Source organism: Myotis davidii, unplaced genomic scaffold (genome assembly GCF_000327345.1).
Source record: "Myotis davidii unplaced genomic scaffold, ASM32734v1 scaffold309, whole genome shotgun sequence".
NCBI classification, from domain to species: domain Eukaryota; kingdom Metazoa; phylum Chordata; class Mammalia; order Chiroptera; family Vespertilionidae; genus Myotis; species Myotis davidii.
In genome coordinates, this window is record NW_006383013.1 from 6,218,562 (window position 1) to 6,238,047 (window position 19,486).

General features: G+C 38.2%; 1 protein-coding gene across 7 annotated transcripts in view; it reads right to left on the minus strand.

The window, feature by feature from the left end:
• The window catches only part of CEP128 (centrosomal protein 128kDa), a 397,477-nt gene that overhangs the window by 268,505 nt on the left and 109,486 nt on the right, over window positions 1-19,486 (minus strand). For all 7 annotated transcript variants that reach the window (XM_015558069.1, XM_015558067.1, XM_015558065.1 and 4 more), the window contains one exon: window positions 17,056-17,207. In XM_015558069.1, the coding sequence (XP_015413555.1) occupies window positions 17,056-17,207 (152 nt within the window). The remainder of the gene's footprint in view (window positions 1-17,055; window positions 17,208-19,486) is intronic.

Sequence of the window (19,486 nt, forward strand, 5' to 3'; positions counted from 1 at the left end):
CCCCTGCCTCCTAACTGCTCCCCTGCCAGCCTGATCCCCCTAACTGCTCTCCCCTGCCTGCCTGATCGCCTCTAACCACCACTGCCTCTGCCCCTGTGGATTTGTGTCTACGATCTGGCCCCCAGCAGCCCAGCACCGAGGTGGTGGGGCTTGGGGCTGCTGGGTGCCGGCCTCCCTGCGTGTTCGTGCCTCCGATCTGGCCCCCAGCAGCCCAAGCACCGCAGTGGCTGGCCTTGGGGCTGCTGGGTGCCAGGCCTGTGGGTTTGTGTCTCCGATCAGGCCCCGAGCAGCCCCAGCACCGCAGTGGCTGGCCTTGGGGGTGCTGGGTGCCAGAGCTGCTGGGTGCCAGTTCTGCAGGTTTATGTCTCTGATACACCCAGCAGCCCCAGCACCGCGACAGCGGGGCTTGGGGCTGCTGGGTGCTGGACTCTGTGTGTTTGTGTCTCCCATCTGGCCCCTAGCAGCCGCAAGCACTGCCTGGCCGCTATGGACAAGGCCATTTTTGTTGGGTTAATTTGCATACTCGCCCTGATTGGCTGGTGGGTGTAGCGTGATGGCCAATTTGCATGTTTCTGTTATATTAGTGTAGATTAGTTGAAAATAATTTTTATAAAAATATTTTCTTTTTCCAACTACTTCATTATCCAAAACAGGGAAATATGTATTGTCCAAATGAACACCAATAAAATAGATAGAAGACCTTGTTGATGAGAAAAACAATGTGCATTATTTTAATAAGACAGGATTTTGCCCAACTATAAATATCAATATTTTCAGATTATCATAGCAATCATGTAATATTTCACTTCCTAAAATTTTGCTAAAATAAAAATTCATACAAAAAAATGAGCACGATGACAAACAGTACAAATTACACTATATTTCAGAGTACAGTTAAAAGGCTCTAAATAAAGGGAATTCAAGCTAAATCAACATCCTTTCTAATAAAAATGGAATATGCTAATCGACCCTCACACCATCGCAAAGATGGTGGCACCCACAACCAATAAGAAGGGAATATGCTAACTGACTGCCCTGCCTCAAATATGGTGGCACTCACAGTCGATAAGGAGGGAATATGCTAATTGACTGCCACACCCTCAAAGATGGCAGTGCCCACAGCCATAAGATGGTAGCGTCCAGTCCCCTCAGCGCCACCGGGGCGGCAGACACACAGCAAGGCTGGGCCCTTTCCACATGCCTGCCTCCGGAGACCCCCAGACCCCCCAGCCCCTCAGCCGCCCAGGGCCGCCCGAGGCGCAGGTAACCAGGGCTGGCCAAGGCTTGTGCTGTCTGCAGTGGCAGCAGCAGGGGTGTAATGGTGTCGCCTTCCCCCGATTGGCAAGTCACCTCCTGCCCCTAAGGCCTCCTGGACTGTGAGAGGGGGCACCGCTGGGCTGAGGGATCCCCTCTCAGTCTCCCCTCCACTCCCCGTGCACAAATTTCATGCACTGGGCCTCTAGTCTATAATAATAAAAGTATAATATGCTAATTAGACCAACAACCTTCCAGGTAAAGCTGGGCTGCAAGGGAAGCCTGGATCCTGGGTGCCTGCCAGCAACCAGAGGGAAGACCAGGTCCCGGGTGCCGGAGGAAAGCCCGGGTACTAGGTGCCAGAAGGAGGCCGATGCCAGCATTCAGGGGAAGGAGGGCCTACTCTTTCACGAATTTTGTGCATTGGGCCTCTAATACTGTTATTAGTTGATGGACTTATCTCAAGCTTACATGAATCACTGTAGGGTAGATTTTTAAATAAACTGAAATTTATTTGAAATATTTATCTAATCCATAATATAACCCAAGCTCTTAAAAATCTAGCTTCCCTAAAGCAGAGTTGATCAATAATACATTTAGAACTTTCACTAAACCATCATAATTCATACATATTTTTAATTTGGATAGAATAGGTGCAGATCTAATGTTTAAAATTTTTTTATTGATTTTAGAGAGGTGAAGAGAGAGAGAGAGAGAGAGAGAGAGAGAGAGAGAGAGAGAGAGATGAATGTGAAAGAGAAACATCTATGGGTTGCCTCCTAGGTGCACCAACCAGGTATCAAACTCTCAACCTGGGTATGTGTCCTGACCAACTGAGCCATCCTGGCCAGGGCATGTAGATCTATTTTTAACTTTAAAAATGAGAGGACACTGCTTTTATATAACATTTCATACAAGTAAAATAATATTGTAATCATTAACATCAAGGCACTATTGTAAAGCTTTGGAAGGGAGTGACAAATTGAGAAATAAGTGCTTACAATGTGGCCCAGAAGCTGCTCTTCTTGCACCTTAGTTTCCAAATACCTGGGATGACAAAGTTAACATGACAAGATCATGTGTCCAAATAAGATGGGGTTAGGGAGGCTGAGATGATGCTGCGAGCTGAACAAACAATAAATATCATCTGCACTGTACCAAGGCACCTACAAATGGAGACTGGAAGCATTTACCAACTCCCTCAGGCTAATGGCAGATTGTTCAGTCCCAGATTGCATTATTTTTGAACTATGGCTTAAATAAAGTTTCGCTCTTGATTAATGTTATGGTTTGACATTATGGCAAAGATACAAAATAATGCCTCGAAAACAAGCTTCATTTTCTTAGCAATAGGTTCGCTTTGCTCAGTTTGCTGAATTCAATGCAGCCTGGAAGAGATGAGTCACTCCTTTGTCCATGCAAACACAACAGTAAATTGAGAACTATGCACTTATTTATGTGACAGATTCTAAAATGAGATCAGAAAACCCTCGTGATAGTAGTTTAACCTCCTTCACTTACTTAAAAGTTTTACCACTGTGTTGTAAATTAACTTTATTAACAAGCAGTAATCATGAGAGGTATCCATTTTTCCCCCAACAAACCCAGTGTGTTAGGCACATATGGAAAGGTTAATAAGACCTAGCTTCAACACCAAAGAAGCTAATCATCTAAATGGGAGCTATTCACAGCTAAATTACAACATGAATAGTCCTGGATGCTAAAATGTGATAGACAGTTACCTGAAAAGGTCTATATTCTACAGTGTGGCTGGGGAGGGATTCTCCTAGGAGGCGACACATGAGCTGAGATTTAAATGAAAAGGAGCTAATAATAATAATAATAAATAAAAAATTACAGCTACTACTGAAATATATTGAGTATTTGAGTAGTGCAATGAATTATGTAAATGTTTTAAACAATTATCTCATTAGATCCCACCACAAAACTAAAGCAAGACATGATAGCATGAATGAAAGCCACAAAGTGGGCCATTGGTGGCTGTTTGTAAAGAGTCACAGTTCAAGGGGGTTAAAAAGACATTGGAAAATAAGGTCAGAAATTGGGTTGGGGGATGCTAATCCACTGTAAGCTTTCAAAGGGTTTTTCAGTAAGAGAATAGCATGACCAGATCCATGTTTGAGAAAGATTAATTATCAAAGGACATTATGCTAACACTAGGATATTAAAATATTATGATGACATTAAAAATAATTGAAGACCATCCTTTTAAAGCACGAATGGATTTTTAGAACCAATTCTTCTCTTATCTGAATTCAATTTCAGCAATCAAATTCAATGAAGCTGGCTTATAACAGATAAGAACCAATGGCATTTAAGAGACTCGAAAGGAAAAGAAGGAAAAAAACCCTTGTCAGTCTTTCTGAAGAAAATACAGGTATGGTTCCATTCAGTCCAATACATATTTACTGCACTGAGCAACATCCAAGGGGCTGAGATCCGAAGATAAGTAAGACGGCATGGTTCTGCATTCTACTGCTCCAGAGAACCACACAGCCTGGTTAGGGAGACAGGCACATAAAGATATTTTTAATAAACGTCATATATATGAGCAATTCTTTCTTCTCCATATCAAATTCTGTCTCTCTTCCCAATTTATACAGCCTAATCTATACTTACATCTATTTCCCAGTGTTTTTATCTGGCTATATAATGCTTTATAACAATGATTTTTTTCTCCAAAAAAAAAAAGAGCCCTGAGCTAACATCATTAGGTGGTGGAAAAGGGAACAAAAAAGAAGATAATTCAACAGTTACTACTGAAAGTAATAAAGAGAAAGACAGAGAGAGAAAGAGAAGGAGGTACAGAGAAGAGAGACAACAGAGATCGAAAATGAATGCCCACACCAGCCAATCGCAGAACTCACACACACCACCCTCCACCAAGGCAAGAGTGTGGCTAACCCTCCTGCCTTCTGATGCCCTTTAATGCCTTCTTTCTTGACTAAAGAGCCCTTAATATTGGGGTTAGTAGGAAAAGGGGATTGATAATGGGGAAGAAGGGGAAAATTAACAAGAAAATATCTTGTTAATAAATAAGACACCTCTTCCCAACGTTCACAAATAAAGCCTTTTGTAAAAATTCAAAATAATCTGATTCTGCAATGTTTGAAAAAAAAATAATCCCAAATTAGGGCCAAGCGATATAGAAATACAATCATTGTAAAGCCTCTATTTACTAATGAAAAATTAGTGAAGAAGTCACTTGGTCAATTTTCCTAAACAGTTTAATAATATCTGAGAAAGCCCCCCTTCTAAATTCTAGGGGGAAATATTAGCTATTATAATGTTTATAATAGCTAGTCTGTCATTTTTAGATACACTGAATATATCTAATGGAATTGTTGTAGATATACACACATATTTTAGTATACTAGAGTAAACATGTACACTGTAAAATTATGTGAGTTTGGATTATCCTCATTTTACTGACAATAAAGAATTTTCCATTTCAATTATTATAAAGATTGAGTTTTTACATCTTGTCTCTGGTGACAAGTTCATTTTAAGCATACTGTTTTAGTAAAAATTCATCAGTTGGAAACACAATTCATAATTATAGTATTTCTCATATAAAAACATACAAACCACAATAGAATGATCTATTTTACAGTACAGTTTCTAGAAACGCAGTACAGTGAAAAGCAGCAACTATATGAGTGTATCAAAATGATACACTAAGACAGAAATGATGCTTAAAGCATATAGGCAAATAAAGCTCAATTCTTTTTTTCCCCCTTTCTTTATTGATTAAGGTATTACATATGTGTCCTTATCCCCATATTGCCTGCCGCCCTTGCTCCTGCCCTCACCCCCCTGGTGTCTGTGTCCATTGGTTATGCTTATATGCATGCATACAAGTCCTTTGGTTGATATCTCGCCCTAACTCCCACCCTCCCCTACCTTGCCTCTGAGGTTTGAAAGCTCAGTTCTTTACAAGAACCAAAACAGGGACATAAACAACAAAAAACACAAAGAACTAAAATAAAGCTAGTAAATAGCAAACATGCCTCAAGCAGAACACCATCTGAAATATAATTCAATTAATTATCCTTAATACTAATTCTGTGAACAAGGATTAGACTAATTCCAGCCCCAAATATGACGTCCTTAACGCAGGAACAAGATGAAAACACTGATTGAGAGAACAGGGACATTATATCCAAAATGAGATGCAAATACCCAGTGAGGAAGGTGGCTGACTCTTGCACAGGACAAAACAGTAACATTTTGTTTACATTTTTGGTATTGAAATCAAACTATTTTCCAGCATAATGGAACATTTTAATTCCCATGTGGCCAGTTAATTGCATTTATAGATTATTTAGTTTTAACTAAACTAAAATAGACAGGAAGCTTAAAAAAAAAATCCCAACCAAAAAAAACAAAAACACACAAACAAACAAAAACTACAGAATGAATATAATGTTACTAATGGATGGACATGTATTTATAAACTTCATATTGGGATTACCATTAATTCAACCAGCATTCACTGAATGTCAACTACAGGCACAGGCTGGGTTCGAGGGCTATGAAAAATACAAGGCAGAGTTCTTTCTCAACTACAGGAAACCTGATTACTGACCCAATAGCAGGCCTCTCTCCCCACCTCCTGCTAATATATTCTCCTATTTCATGGAGGCTGCAAAACCAAAAGCGCAGCATTCCCTTGAGCTAGGTTTTGAGGCCAAATTAGACGCAGTGTAGAGAGATACAGCATGTGGAAGTGAGGCAGGGACCATATACTTGCTAATTTAGCCTTTTGCTGCTGGCCAGCGAGGTCATAGAGACATACTTTATTTTGTTCTGCAGTGAATCTCTACTTTCTTGGAAGCCTAGGCAGGGTCAGCTCTGCCAATAATATAAACAACTATTGCATAAAATACCTAGAGCAGTTCTATTTCCCACACTAAAAGCTAAATATAAAGTTTTGCTTTTACTGAGTAAACAAAAGAACTAACAGATTTAATAAGATTTCACCTGAAAGTCTCAGATTCTTAATTAAGACATGCCCCACTCACCTCTATTGGGAAATTAGCTTGACATATTCTTGCATGTTTTGATGAACTCATTCATTTTGGTATAATTTAGGTGCTTTATGAACTGATACTGAGAGGATAACTAATCAATTTTCCACAGTCAAGAGAACTAAGGCAAGTCTCTTCAAATAAAATAAATCAATCAAAACAAGTAGGGTAGTCCCAAAATATTCCTACATGTAGCTAAATTAGGCCACAGGAATCATCCTATTTAAAACTTTTTTTAAAGTCACTGTTGGTTAAATCTAGAATATATACTGAAATCTGTGAGTCGATTATTTTTTAACCATGCAAAAACTCATATTAATAATCTTTAAAAAATGTTTCAAAACACTTAATTAGTTAAGGATCAGTCATAGAAGACTGTAGTAACCACATCACAAATATCCTTCCTTTAAAAATATAACCTTCTTTCTTTTCTATCAAACCAATTTTGACCACATGTACTATTATCACTTGTTTGCCAAATGAAGCAGAGATGCACAAAGAATATTAATTTCATATAATAGGTTCCTCAGACTTCTCAATGATTAAAAATAATTATTTCTCCATAAATCCTATGAGAACATATCTGCTTCATACAACTACAATTTCCTTGTACTTTTTAATGAAACATAATACTAAGCTTAAGCAAAGTACAGAAAATAATGTTCAATTAATTAAATACATTCATCTCTTTGTGAAGAAATAAAATATTAACTTCTGTTTCATTAGCCATAATGTTCACTATGAGGAACACTAAATACACATTTCTTCAGATTGTTTAACTTAAAACACAAGGGAACATGTAATTAACATCTAGACCCCAGCAGCACACTAGGGAAGTTCTGACCCTGGCACACAAATCCCTAAGTACATTTGTGTTTTCTTAATTTTTCTTGCTCGATTGGACTATTAATTGTAACTCTGCAACTCTGATGTTTAACTAAAGTAGGCACTTTAAGAGGAGAACATTTGCATATAAATAGGACAAAACTGCTCTACTTGAAGCAGAATGGTATTTAGGACTGCTTTTCATGGTGGTAGAACAACCTGTGGATATATATCTGTTATGACATATGATAGGCCAAAGCAGGTATCAATGAATGATAAACACCTGTGTCTTACCAATTTTGATGTGGCAGCTGACAGGACTAAGATAAATGATATGGTTCAACTAAAGAAACATTTTATTTCTAATAACATAGTGAGGAGGAGAAACTAAATGTCACATAATATTATGGCTGTGCATTATTATAGAACAGCAATTTTCAGTGTGCAGGCCAACACTCTAACCACTTACCCACACTGGCCACCAAATTTTTCTTCTCCTTTGTATCTATTGGTAGAGCCCCTTCTTTTTTTTTTTTAATCCTCATCCAAGAATATTTTTCCATTGATTTTTTAAAATATATTTTTATTGATTTCAGAGAGGAAAGGAGAAGGAGAGAGAGATAGAAACATCAATGATGAGAGAGAATCATTGATTGGCTGCCTCCTGCATACACCCCCCTGGGGATTGAGCCCACAAGGGCATGTGCCCTTTACCAAGAATCGAACCTGAGACCCTTCAGTCCATAGGCTGACGCTCTTTCCACTGAACCAAACCAGCTAGGGCTCCAGTGATTGTTAGAGAGAGTAGAGGAGAGGGAAAGGCAAAAAGAAACATTGATGTGAGAGAAACACATTGATTGGTTGCCTCCTGCACGTGCCCTGACCAGGGCCTGGGCTGGGGAGGAGCCTGCAACCAAGGTACATGCCCTTGACCAGAATCGAACCCGGGACCCTTTGGTTCACAGGTCAATGCTCTATCCACTGAGCCAAACCGGCTGGCTAGGGTTAGGGCCCCTTCTTGTTCCTAATGTTGATTATGTATATTGTCTCTCTTTTAATTTTAAAAGTAAATTGCATAAATTTTACTTGAGTGCAAAAAAACTTTTTGTTCTCAATAAAAATAAATAGGACAATACATTTTTTTAGGAGCAATGTGGCTAAATATGATTCATTGGTTACTTTTTTTTTTCAGTGTAGCTTTAAAGGTCCAATAAAGTTCTTCTCGTGGCACACATAAACTAACTACCAAAAGCCTCAATCAAGGGCACCTACCTGGGTTGCAGGTTTGATCTCAGCCCCAGTCAGGGTCCGTGCGGGAGGCAACCAATTGATGTTCTCTCACAGCGATGTTTCTCTCTCTCCCTCTCCCTCCCTCCCTTCTACTCTCAATAAAAATCAATGGAAAAAATATCCTCTGGTAAGGATTAACAAAAAATAAATAAAATTATAGAGAATATCAAGTCATTATATTGATATTAATTAGTGGTTGTTCTAGATTAGCATTGTCCAGTAGCACTTTCAGCTTTCAGCAGTGATGTTTTATATCAGTGTTAGCCATATATACCTATTGAACACCTGAAATGAGGTCAGTGTGACTGAGTTTTTCATTTTCATTTTAAATCTTATTTAATTTTAACTATACCATACATAGAACTCAACAGGTGGCATTGTGACTGGATGGTGTGAAATTGGGTTGGAGCCATGTCTTGAATTCTTATTGGTATAGAGAGCACATGGTTTTGCTTTGTCTGAATCTTGAGTGGCTGATTAAAGAAACATCCCTTAAAGCTATCCCTTTGTATGTCTACTGAGTTAATAAATAGATTATTATTATTATTATTTTTTTATTGTGGAAAAATGCACATAACACAAAATTCACCACCTTAGCCATTTTTAAATTTATAGTTCATTGGTAGTAAAATACATTTACATTTACATTATTATCTTCATTCCCTGATTTTTGTTCTCCCTTTCACCTTCAAAAAAATTACCTTTAGTATTTTCCTTACTGAAGTTCTATTGAAACTGAATTCATCAGTTTTTGTTGTCCAGAAATACCTTTACTTCACCTTCACTTTTGAAGGATATTTTTAATGGGTATGGATCTAGGTTGGCAATTACTTTCTTTTAGTGCTTTGAAGATACCAGAAAGTTTCCATTTTGATCTTTTAAGGTAATGTGTCTACCTCCTCCTCTAAATGCATTTGAGGTTTTTCTCTTTCTCTTTGGTTTTACTAATTTTAATGTGATATATATGGTTGTGATTTTCACTATATTTGTCCTGCTTGGGGTTCTCAGAACTTCTTAATTATGTGGATTGCTGTCTATTCTCTTCAAATATTGCTTCTGTTCCACTCTCTCTTTGGCTTTTAGAATTCCAATTACATACATATTAGAACTTCAGACCTTTTCACTATGTCCCATATAACTTTTACAAACTTTTCTGTACAGTAAGCCCTGAAATACTATCATTTTTTTTCAACATGTTTTGTTATAATGCTTATGAGATGCTATGGGAACTTACTCATACTTATAGCAATTAGCCTATGGTTAAACTGATTTCATTATACTAGTATGTTGTTTCACTTAAAGTCACAGAACCTATTGACACCATTAAGTGATGTGCACTTACTATATTTTCCATCTTTTTGACTCTCTGTGATTCACAATGGATATTTTCTTCTAACCAATACACTATTTCTCCCAGAGAGCAATTCTTCCAGAATGACAGTGTAAGGAGCTTAAAAGACCCTATTCCCAACAAAATGACCATTCAACTGGTAAAAATCATTTAAATAATAAAAATCATTTAATGTATCTGGAAATTATCTTAAGGGCACAGAACAAATGGAGAAACATTTATTTTAAAAAATCTATTAAATCTTGGTGAGAATGAGAGTCTGTGGCATCTGAGCTGCAACCCGTTCCCATAGCTCCTTCCCCAGCGCAGTGTGACTGAAACCACTCCAGCCAGGTATAGCCAAGAAGACAGGCTTACTCTATGCCAACCCCTAGTCTGAGGCTACAGATTCACCCTCAGAGCAGTAGAGCCCCTGGTCAGTGTTGCAGAAGCTCTATTTCAAACAAGCACAGCCAAAGGACTGAGGTTCCCTTCCTCCAACAGGCCCCATTTGTAGGCACAGTAGGTCTACAGTAAAGGTTCCATAAGAGAAAGGGCAAGTTGAAAAGGTCAGAGACCACCTTCTGCACCAGCACCACATTTGAAGAGCTGTAGTGTCCTCCAGTGGGAAGTAGGCTACAGTCCCTGAACTCCACTCCACTGCAGTGATGCAGAGGCTCTGGTGAGAAAGAGAAATGGTCTTAAAAACTGAGAAGAACTGACTTTCTTTGTAACAGAGCGTTAGGAAATTCATGCCTAAGGCTGATATCAAAAACAATGGAAATCTTGGGGGTGAACATTTAAGAGGCTGGTAATTTCCATAGTACTAGTAGCAACCAGTGAAATGACAGATCAGCTTTAATTTTAATAGAGAAAATCAAGAGCAAAGACAGCTAAGAAGAACCCTCTTTGGGGGATCAGAGAATGCCCCCAAAGACTGATAACACCCTACCCCAGAAAAAAAAACACACCCAAGTCTAATTGAATCAGACTGTCAAAAACAAAAATAAAAAAGAACAATAAGCTAGCAATTAGCAAAGAAGCTAATAACTAGGTATCAACAGACTCAGACTAGCCAGAGGTTTAATTTGGAAATCAGGAAACTAGACAGAGAGAATCCAGCTAAACCCACAATCATCCCTGGTAGCCTGAAAACTGCCCATATATCAAAGCACAGTATTCCATTGTGTAGCTGTACCACAGTTTTTTAATGCAGGGACAGAGAAGCATATCAATCAGACCATCAAACCTCAGACTGATAAACCTAGGGGAGGGTGGGGGTAAAGGGGGGAGATCAACCAAAGGACTTACATGCATGTCTATAAGCCTAACCAATGGACACAGGCACTGGGGCGGGGGGAGGGGGTGTGAGGGCATGAGTGGGAGGTTGTGGGGGCAATGGGGAGATAAGGACACGTATGTAATACCATAATCTCAAAAAAAAAAAAAAAGGCTGCATCCCCTGAGAAGTGACTACACACTATAGGAGAAAATAGGTTTCACTGAACTACCCCAAACAATTCACTAAACAAATAAAACAAAAAAACAACAGACCCCAGAAATGGGGTGTGAATCAGTGTCCAGACATAATACACTATATTGTATTAACAAGAAGACCTCTTCTCCACTAGATTTGACAAATTTAGCCTGTCTATAAAGTTTTGCTGCCAATATTTATTTTCTTTATAATCTAATCCAATTAAAAATTATTTAGTACTTGGATAATACCTAATTTTACAACATGTACCTAGATAAGGAAGAAATCTATACTAATAAAAGGTTAATATGCTAATTAGACTGGATAGACTGGACGTCTTCCAGACAAAGCCACGGTGGCGGGGGCCGATGCAAAGGTGGTTAGGGGTGATTAGGTCTGCAGGGGAGAGCATTTAGGGGTGATCAGGCAGGCAGGTAGAGGCAGTTAGGGGCGATCAGGAAGGCAGCAAGTGAGCGGTTAGGAGCCAGTGGTCCCAGATTGTGAGAGGGTGCAGGCCGGGCTGAGGGAGCCCCTACTTCCATGCACGAATTTCATGTACTGGGCCTCTAGTTATTAAGATAAAAAGAAGTACAATAATGATCCTGTTGAAATTAGCTAGTTATTAATAATAGAAAAGGAGCAAAGTGAAGGCCAGACATTATAGGCAAGTTCCCTGCAAATCACTGGGAAAGGGAACTGGACAAAGAGAAGATAGATGCATGCCCAGTAAAGTTGGGGTGACAGGCAATCATACCAGGGGAAGAGGTTGTTGGCCAGAATGGGCATGGCCACTGCAAGCCCTTGAAGATTTGGGATACTTAATCCCTAAACAAAGAAATTTTTGCTCTCAGGAGACAAGTTTTCTCAAGGAAACTTGTCTCCTGGCTTGTGGGGTTCTTTTGCTACTACTTCTCTGCATTTGCCCATATGGCCCACAGCCATAGGGACCCCACCCACAATGGACTAATAGGCTGTAACTACCCTGATGCTGAATTGGACCCTGCTTCAACATTGAAAGGAAACTCTGGACATTGGCTTTGCTTCTACCTTTACTGAAACTCCAGCTACAATTCTTCTATGACTGGACTAAGGAAAATGGGATTTTAGGAACCAAGGGAAGCAATTCTATAGAAATAAAGCGTTCTACCATATCTCATCCTCCCGTGGGGGTCTCTAGAAATGATTATTCCAGGGGCATCCCAAGAACCCCACTTCCAATGCAGTGGAAATAGGAAATAGGAAATTGAGACAGGGTAATTAAGCGGACTAAGACCATAGGCCTTTAAGAAGGGTTTCAAAGTAGTATTGAAGGGGGCATTATTGCATAGTAAAGTAGACAGCTTTATATAAGAAATGCAAGAATCAAAAGAGTTTAACTGCCCTAACTGGTTTGGCTCAGTAGATAGAGCGCCGGCCTTCGGACTGAAGGGTCCCGGGTTCAATTCCAGTCAAGGACATGTACCTTGGTTGGGGGCACATCCCCAGTAGGGGGTGTGCAGGAGGCAGCTGACCGACGTTTCTCTCTCATCAATGTTTCTAACTCTCTATCCCTCTCCCTTCCTCTCTGTAAAAAATCAATAAAATATATATATTTTTTAAAAAGGGTCTAACCTAAAAACATGGTAAAAGGACCCTTCCTTCAGTTCCTACTGTACTAATCATTTTTAAAAAGTTACTATCGAGCCCGGCTAGCTCAGTCGGTAGAGCATGAGACTTAAAAAGTTACTATCGATTACCATTTGTTCTCCACTACCCTTTCTGTTCTTAAAAGTAAATGTTGGCATTAAGTCCCAAGTTTATGCTAATGTGTAATCATGTCAGTTGTCACTCAATTATCACTTTCAACAATTAATCTAAATTATGTACAGCACTTTGTTTTTTTCTTTCTTTGAAGTTCATTGAATTTAAAAGTCAAATTTTTTTTCCAAGAAGAATAAATTGATGGAAGATGGAGGCTGAGATTAAATCAGGGGGAATCATTGATCAAGGATGCTTGAAATTCTTATGAATACAAATAGCCTATCAAGGTTAATGAGGTTCAACTCAAGTTTAGAGGGGGAAAAAATGCACTCAGTATTTTCTACGCACATACAGATTTAAAATCTTAGGTACAATTTGAAGGGTAAATTATGCAAACTCAAACATAGCTTTCATTTGGGTTTTTTACAAGCTATTTTCACTGTTTTTCCCCCAGTGTAAAATAACTGCTTAAAATATATATTCTGGATCAACAAAAACTAATGCAATTAGTGAGAAAGAACAAAGGTCCTCTTGAATACTGACAACTCTTCCAGAAATTATGTGCTTTTAAGGAATGACTGGACAACAATGTTAGCTTTAAAATATAACCATAAAAAATGCTCTTTAGTATTTTATTTCAGTCAACAATCATTCATTCAGTGCCCAATATGGGTAAGACACTAAAGGAGAGCACAAAGGGATTCAGAGGCAAGACCTGGTCCTTAATCCACACTCATCAATGATCTGAAAAGAGATGTCTTTAATTCATAAGTGGCTCCCAGAATGCCACTAGTTTGAATTGTAACATCAGTGCATACTGGTAAATGGCCAGGAGCAAAACCTTTGCACAGCAACGTATCAAAAGAAAATGTAAACAGAAGATTGAGCATCAGAGTGAAAGCAGAGAAGATTGTTAGAAAGACAAAAAAAAAAAGTCAGTTCAACACATTCCAGAAATGAAGAAAGAATCTGGTGAAGTAAACATGATTTCCGCTCACAAGAACTCTGTAAACAGAGATGGAGGGTGGGGAAGCCTTACCATAGGCATGAACAAACAGTCCGTTAGACATCATTTTTCTCTGATTCTGTGTTCATCAAGCAATTTTTTGGTTACTAATTCAGCTTTCCAAAACCCAGGTATAGAAAATTGAGAAACTAGTGCTCTGCATAGGAGAACAGTAATTAAATATCAGTAGAGAGCCGAAACCGGTTTGGCTCAGTGGATAGAGCGTCGGCCTGCGGACTGAAGGGTCCCAGGTTCGATTCCGGTCAAGGGCATGTGCCTGGGTTGCGGGCACGTCCCCAGTGGGGGATGTGCAGGAGGCGGCTGATTGATGTTTCTCTCTCATCGATGTTTCTGACTATCTCTCTCCCTTCCTCTCTGTAAAAAAAAAATCAATAAAATATATTTTTTTAAAAAATATATATATCAGTAGAGGCCTCCAGCAGGGTACATCAATGAACTGGCACTCATATATTGCTCTCTTGTGAGTTTTACTGTTAATATGAACCAGACTCCCAGATCACATTAATTCTAGGACACAGAAAACTCAAGTTTCCAGATGTGAGGATGAGGCCTTCATGCACAATGTCCACTAAGGTAAGGAAGGACATCAGAGTTTAATCTGTCTTCATACCAGGGAAGCTTTCTTCTGCAGCCCCATTTCTCCTTATTTCAACCCATTTTTAAATCTTAAAGAAATATCCCAGATGACTCTAATACAGTGTGAGAAAGATGCCATAAGAACACCAGAGATGTGGACAAAGGATGGTTCAGGAGGAAGGCTTGTAATTGATATAATCCAAGAATGCTTCAGAAAGAATAAGGTTTAGGTTTGCACAAAAGAAGGACATTAGAGAAGCAGTGGATGACTGGAACAAAGAAAAAACAGATGGGATTAGGGAAGTTTAAGAAAAGAATTAGTTGACAAAACTGTGTTTGAGTTTCTGTAGGAGAGGTGTTAGAAAGTCAAGTAAAGGATAAAGACAATGATCAAACAAACTAAAAGGCATGTAACTATATAAATGTTCTTGAGCCTGACCAATAATCTCATTCTGCACATCTTATTTATATTTGGCCCTTCAAAAACAACTAAAGAAAATTAATTTACATTTTTTATAGAATGTATAAGACAATACCCCATATAACCTAAAACTTTCTAAAAATAAAGCAGAGATTACCAGTAAATGCTTTTGAATTAAATTTCAATAAAATTCCCAAATGTTGAGAGTTAAATTGATCCATGATTTATCTCTCACAAAGTCTACACTAGATTTCACTAATAGCTTGGGAATAAAGATATTCAATGGGCCTCCACAAGGTATGAAATACAAACAAGTCATAATCGTAAGTGTCACTAAATCTGAAACAACTGATGTAATTTAATTATTTCATTTTTGAAAAATAAGAAAAAAAATAAAACTGGTTAATAGTTATTTCTTCCAAGATGAACAATGTCTTCTTATTACTACCTTTTCAATGGCAACTGGGGAAAAACTCTTTTATCATCCAAAAGGATTTTGAATTAAGACTTGAGACAAATTCAAAGAATTTTCTGCATCAATTTTAGAAAGTCACCTGCATAGGGAAAAGGAAATCTGCTGGGTTTTTGTTCACTGCTATGTCACTAGCATTTAGAATAGTACCTAGCACATAATACAGTCATTAAGTATTTGATTTGTGAGTAATGTTCAACCTCTCTTTCCAATTGTTTTTCAGATTCAAAGATCTTTTTTCAATTTATTCCATTAGTGGTAAATGAAACACACACATATAATGGAAAGAAAGGAAGGAAGAAAGGGGAGGGAAGGAGGGATGGAAGGAGAAGAGACCAACATGTGGTCATAAACAGCTTAGCAATGAGATTTTCTACCTTTGATCTGCATTAGTATAGTTTTTTAAAAACACTTAATTTGGGCAAAATAATCATATTTTAGCACTTTTGTCAGCAGGATCAAAGGCTACAATAATATCCATGAAACAAACTTTAAAAGCCCTACAATTACAAATGTTCTGAAAATATTTCTGATAAGAAATTATTAAACATGTAGAGGGCTTTGCAAAGAGTATGTCAATATTTCATTATCTTTACAATTTGAATCTTGAACCAAACCTAAAATACATTTTCTATTGACTCAATGACAAGATGAAAGAGAAACTAGACTAGAGTCACATTAAATATTTCCTTTGGATGATATAAAGTTTGATGCTTTTAACAGCAATTTTCTAACTTTTATTATAATTTAGGAACTCTTCAAATGTGGCAACTTATTACAAGTAAAACACAGCTTCACTAATAAAACCACACAGAGGACTGATACAGATCTACTAGTACTTCCAAGTGTGTCATCCATGTTTGATCTAATTTGCATAATGATAATTGAAATTAAACCATTTTCTTTAAATGAAGTTCTTTCCTTTGATTTTTAATATTTTCTGATAATTGCCCCATCTGTGCCAGAAAAAAAGGTGAGCAGGAAATAGTAGCTGCCTACTTACACTTCACTCATGATTACATCATTCACAATTACTATACAATCCTGAATTAATACAGACATCACAACTCTCCCTCATGCAGAACAGCTAGAGATTTGAAAGCCTGTATGGTTTCAAAGATGAAATATCAGTAATACCTTTCTGCTGTGCCTTCTGCCATTTTCACCCCCAAAATAAATGATACTTTACTGTCCCTTCAGAGAAGAATGGTCCCTTCCATCTGTAGGAAGAGCTCAATTGATACTAGAACAAAAATATTTTCAAGTTTAATAGATTCCTGTCTGTGAGATCCAACTGAAAAAGAAATGAATCCATAGAAATTTCTATATAACCTTACATTATCTATACCCAAACTAGCATTCATAAAATATCACACTCTATAATAATAATATGCTAATTAGACTGGACATCCTTCTTGATGAAGTCGGGGGCTGCGAGGGAAGCCTGGGTGCCAGCAGCCAGAGGAAGGAAGGCCTACTCTTGCATGAATTTCGTGCATTGGGCCTTTAGGCGTCATATAAAATATGCATTAAGCAATTCTGTGAAACAAAACTAAAGTCTTTTGAATATGGCTTAAAACCAGCAAAGTCACCTCCACTTGTGCTGCCAAATGTGCTTTCTCCTGGTCTTTCCGCTCCATGCACCGCTTCGCTTCTTCCAGCTCAGAGGCCATGGCACTGAAGCTCAGCTGGACTCTTAGTTCCGACATCTGCTTCTCCAGATTCTCTTTTTCTCTCTCAACACCTTCAAAGAAAAAACGTAAAGCTTGATGGCTGTCCTTTATTCTCAGAAGAATGTACTTTCAAATGGTACAAAGCCTTGATGTTTTAATATTCCAGATAACATAATCCACTTATTTAACACTGTCACTCAACAGACTTCATGATTTGTCAGTCTATTGTTTCAAGTCTCACGCAGTTTTCTACAATATTATTCCACTTTAATACTAAAACTTAAAACATTATCTGCTTTCCAGTACAATTTATTTCAGGAAAATCCTAAACCTTTCTTTCCCTTTCATTTCCCTTACATCCCCACATTATCTTCAAAGTCTAACAAAAATTCTGAAAGAATTTTCAACTTAGCTACTTCCAACTGAAGTTACTGAAGTTCACACAACAAAATACTTTTCTTGGAACATAAACACATGATGCTGTTGACTCTCTGATTGTGCATGACCACTCATTTACTAATTCTAGGGACTACTACCTGAAATTATGTCACTGAGCAATAAAAGTTACTTAGTATTTAGCTCAACATGAGACACTTGGTCTATGATGCAGAGAACACTTTAATACCATCATCTTCAGAGGTAAATAACGCAAAGACCCTTTCTCAATGAGCTTGCAGTACAAGAATAGAATCAAGACATAAAGAACTTCCTTGAATCTAAATGTCAAAAATTGGAACATATACATTTAAAACTACTGTTTTTCCAATAGTTTCCTTTCCAGAAAAGGAAAGATGGAAAGAAATACTACCAAATCAAATTTCTAGATCATTTATAAGACACATTCAAATTTTAAAAATATCAAAATGTTTCAAACAGAAATAGCAAAGTGTTTAAAATGTCCAATGTCCTTTGGATAGAAGGTACAGAGGCATTTTAATAGCATGATAAGAACACTGACAAATACTATATAGGTATTCCTGTATAGCATAATGGTTATTATACAGAAATAGTCCAAAGAACAGAGTGATTAACTCTATCTTAGTGAAAAACTGAAGTAGGAAGAATTGGGAACTAAGTTAGATTTAAATAACAGATATTAAATTCCACCAGGCAAAGGAGATGCAGTTGGGGTGATATTTCAGGGAAAGAAAACAGCATAAAGCACTGAGATACAAAATTATATTTAATATTCAGGTAAATGCACATACAGCTTTATGTAGCAGACACATATGAGGGAGGGGAAGAGGGTCAGTAGGGAGTTAAGGCATTGCTAGAAAGCTTAGAATTTATCCTATAGATCAGGAATTAGCAAACATTTTCTGTAAATGGTCAGATAATAAATATTTTAGCCATGACCTCTGGCACAACTACTCAGCTGTACCTCTGTATTGCAAAAATAACCTACAAAGTACATAAATGATTGGGAGCAACTGTATTCCAATGAAGTTTATTTACAAAAGTCTGGATTTGGCCCATGGGCCATACTTGACCAACCCCTGCTAGGTCTACAACCTAAAAATATGCATATTTGTTTAAGTGCAAATGTATTTGTTCATTTTACAACTATATATATTCATTAACTTTATAAATGCTTTATCTCATTAATATCTATACTAATAAAATCCTAGGTGGCTCTTGTGCCCTCGCATCATCACAAGATGGTCTCCCCCATGTTATCACAAAATGGCTGCCACAAGATGGCCACCCCCATGTTGTCACAAAATGGCCACCCCCACATTGTCATAAGATTGGCCAACACAAGATGGTCGCCCCCACATCGTCATATGATGGCTGCCCCCACATCATCACAAGATGGCTGCCACAAGATCGCCACCACTATGTCATCACAACATGGCCACCACAAGATGGCTGGCAGGGGAGGACAGTTGGGGGCGATCGGGACAGCAGGGGAGCTGGTTTGCCCGATCCCGCAGTCAGACATCCCCCGAGGGGTCCCAGACTGGAGAGAGTACAGGCTGGGCTGAGGAACACCCCCCCTTCCTGTGCACAAATTTCATGCACCAAGCCTCTAGTATATGTATATGTGTACACATATAACATCTATATTTCCTAATATATATCTATTAATATCTATGTTTTATAATATATAATAATATGTACATGAACAATAATATTAGTATAAGTATATCCTATCTAATAAAAGAGAAACATGGTAATTAGCGTACAACTGCTACCCTTCCCATTGGCTAATCAGAGCGATATGCAAATTAACTGCCAGCCAAGATGGCGGTCGGCAGCCAGGCAGCTTAAACTGAACATGAGGCTTGCTTGCTTCAGTGATAGAGGACTCCAATGTTTCCCGCCTGCCTTGCCGGTCTCTGATCCTGCA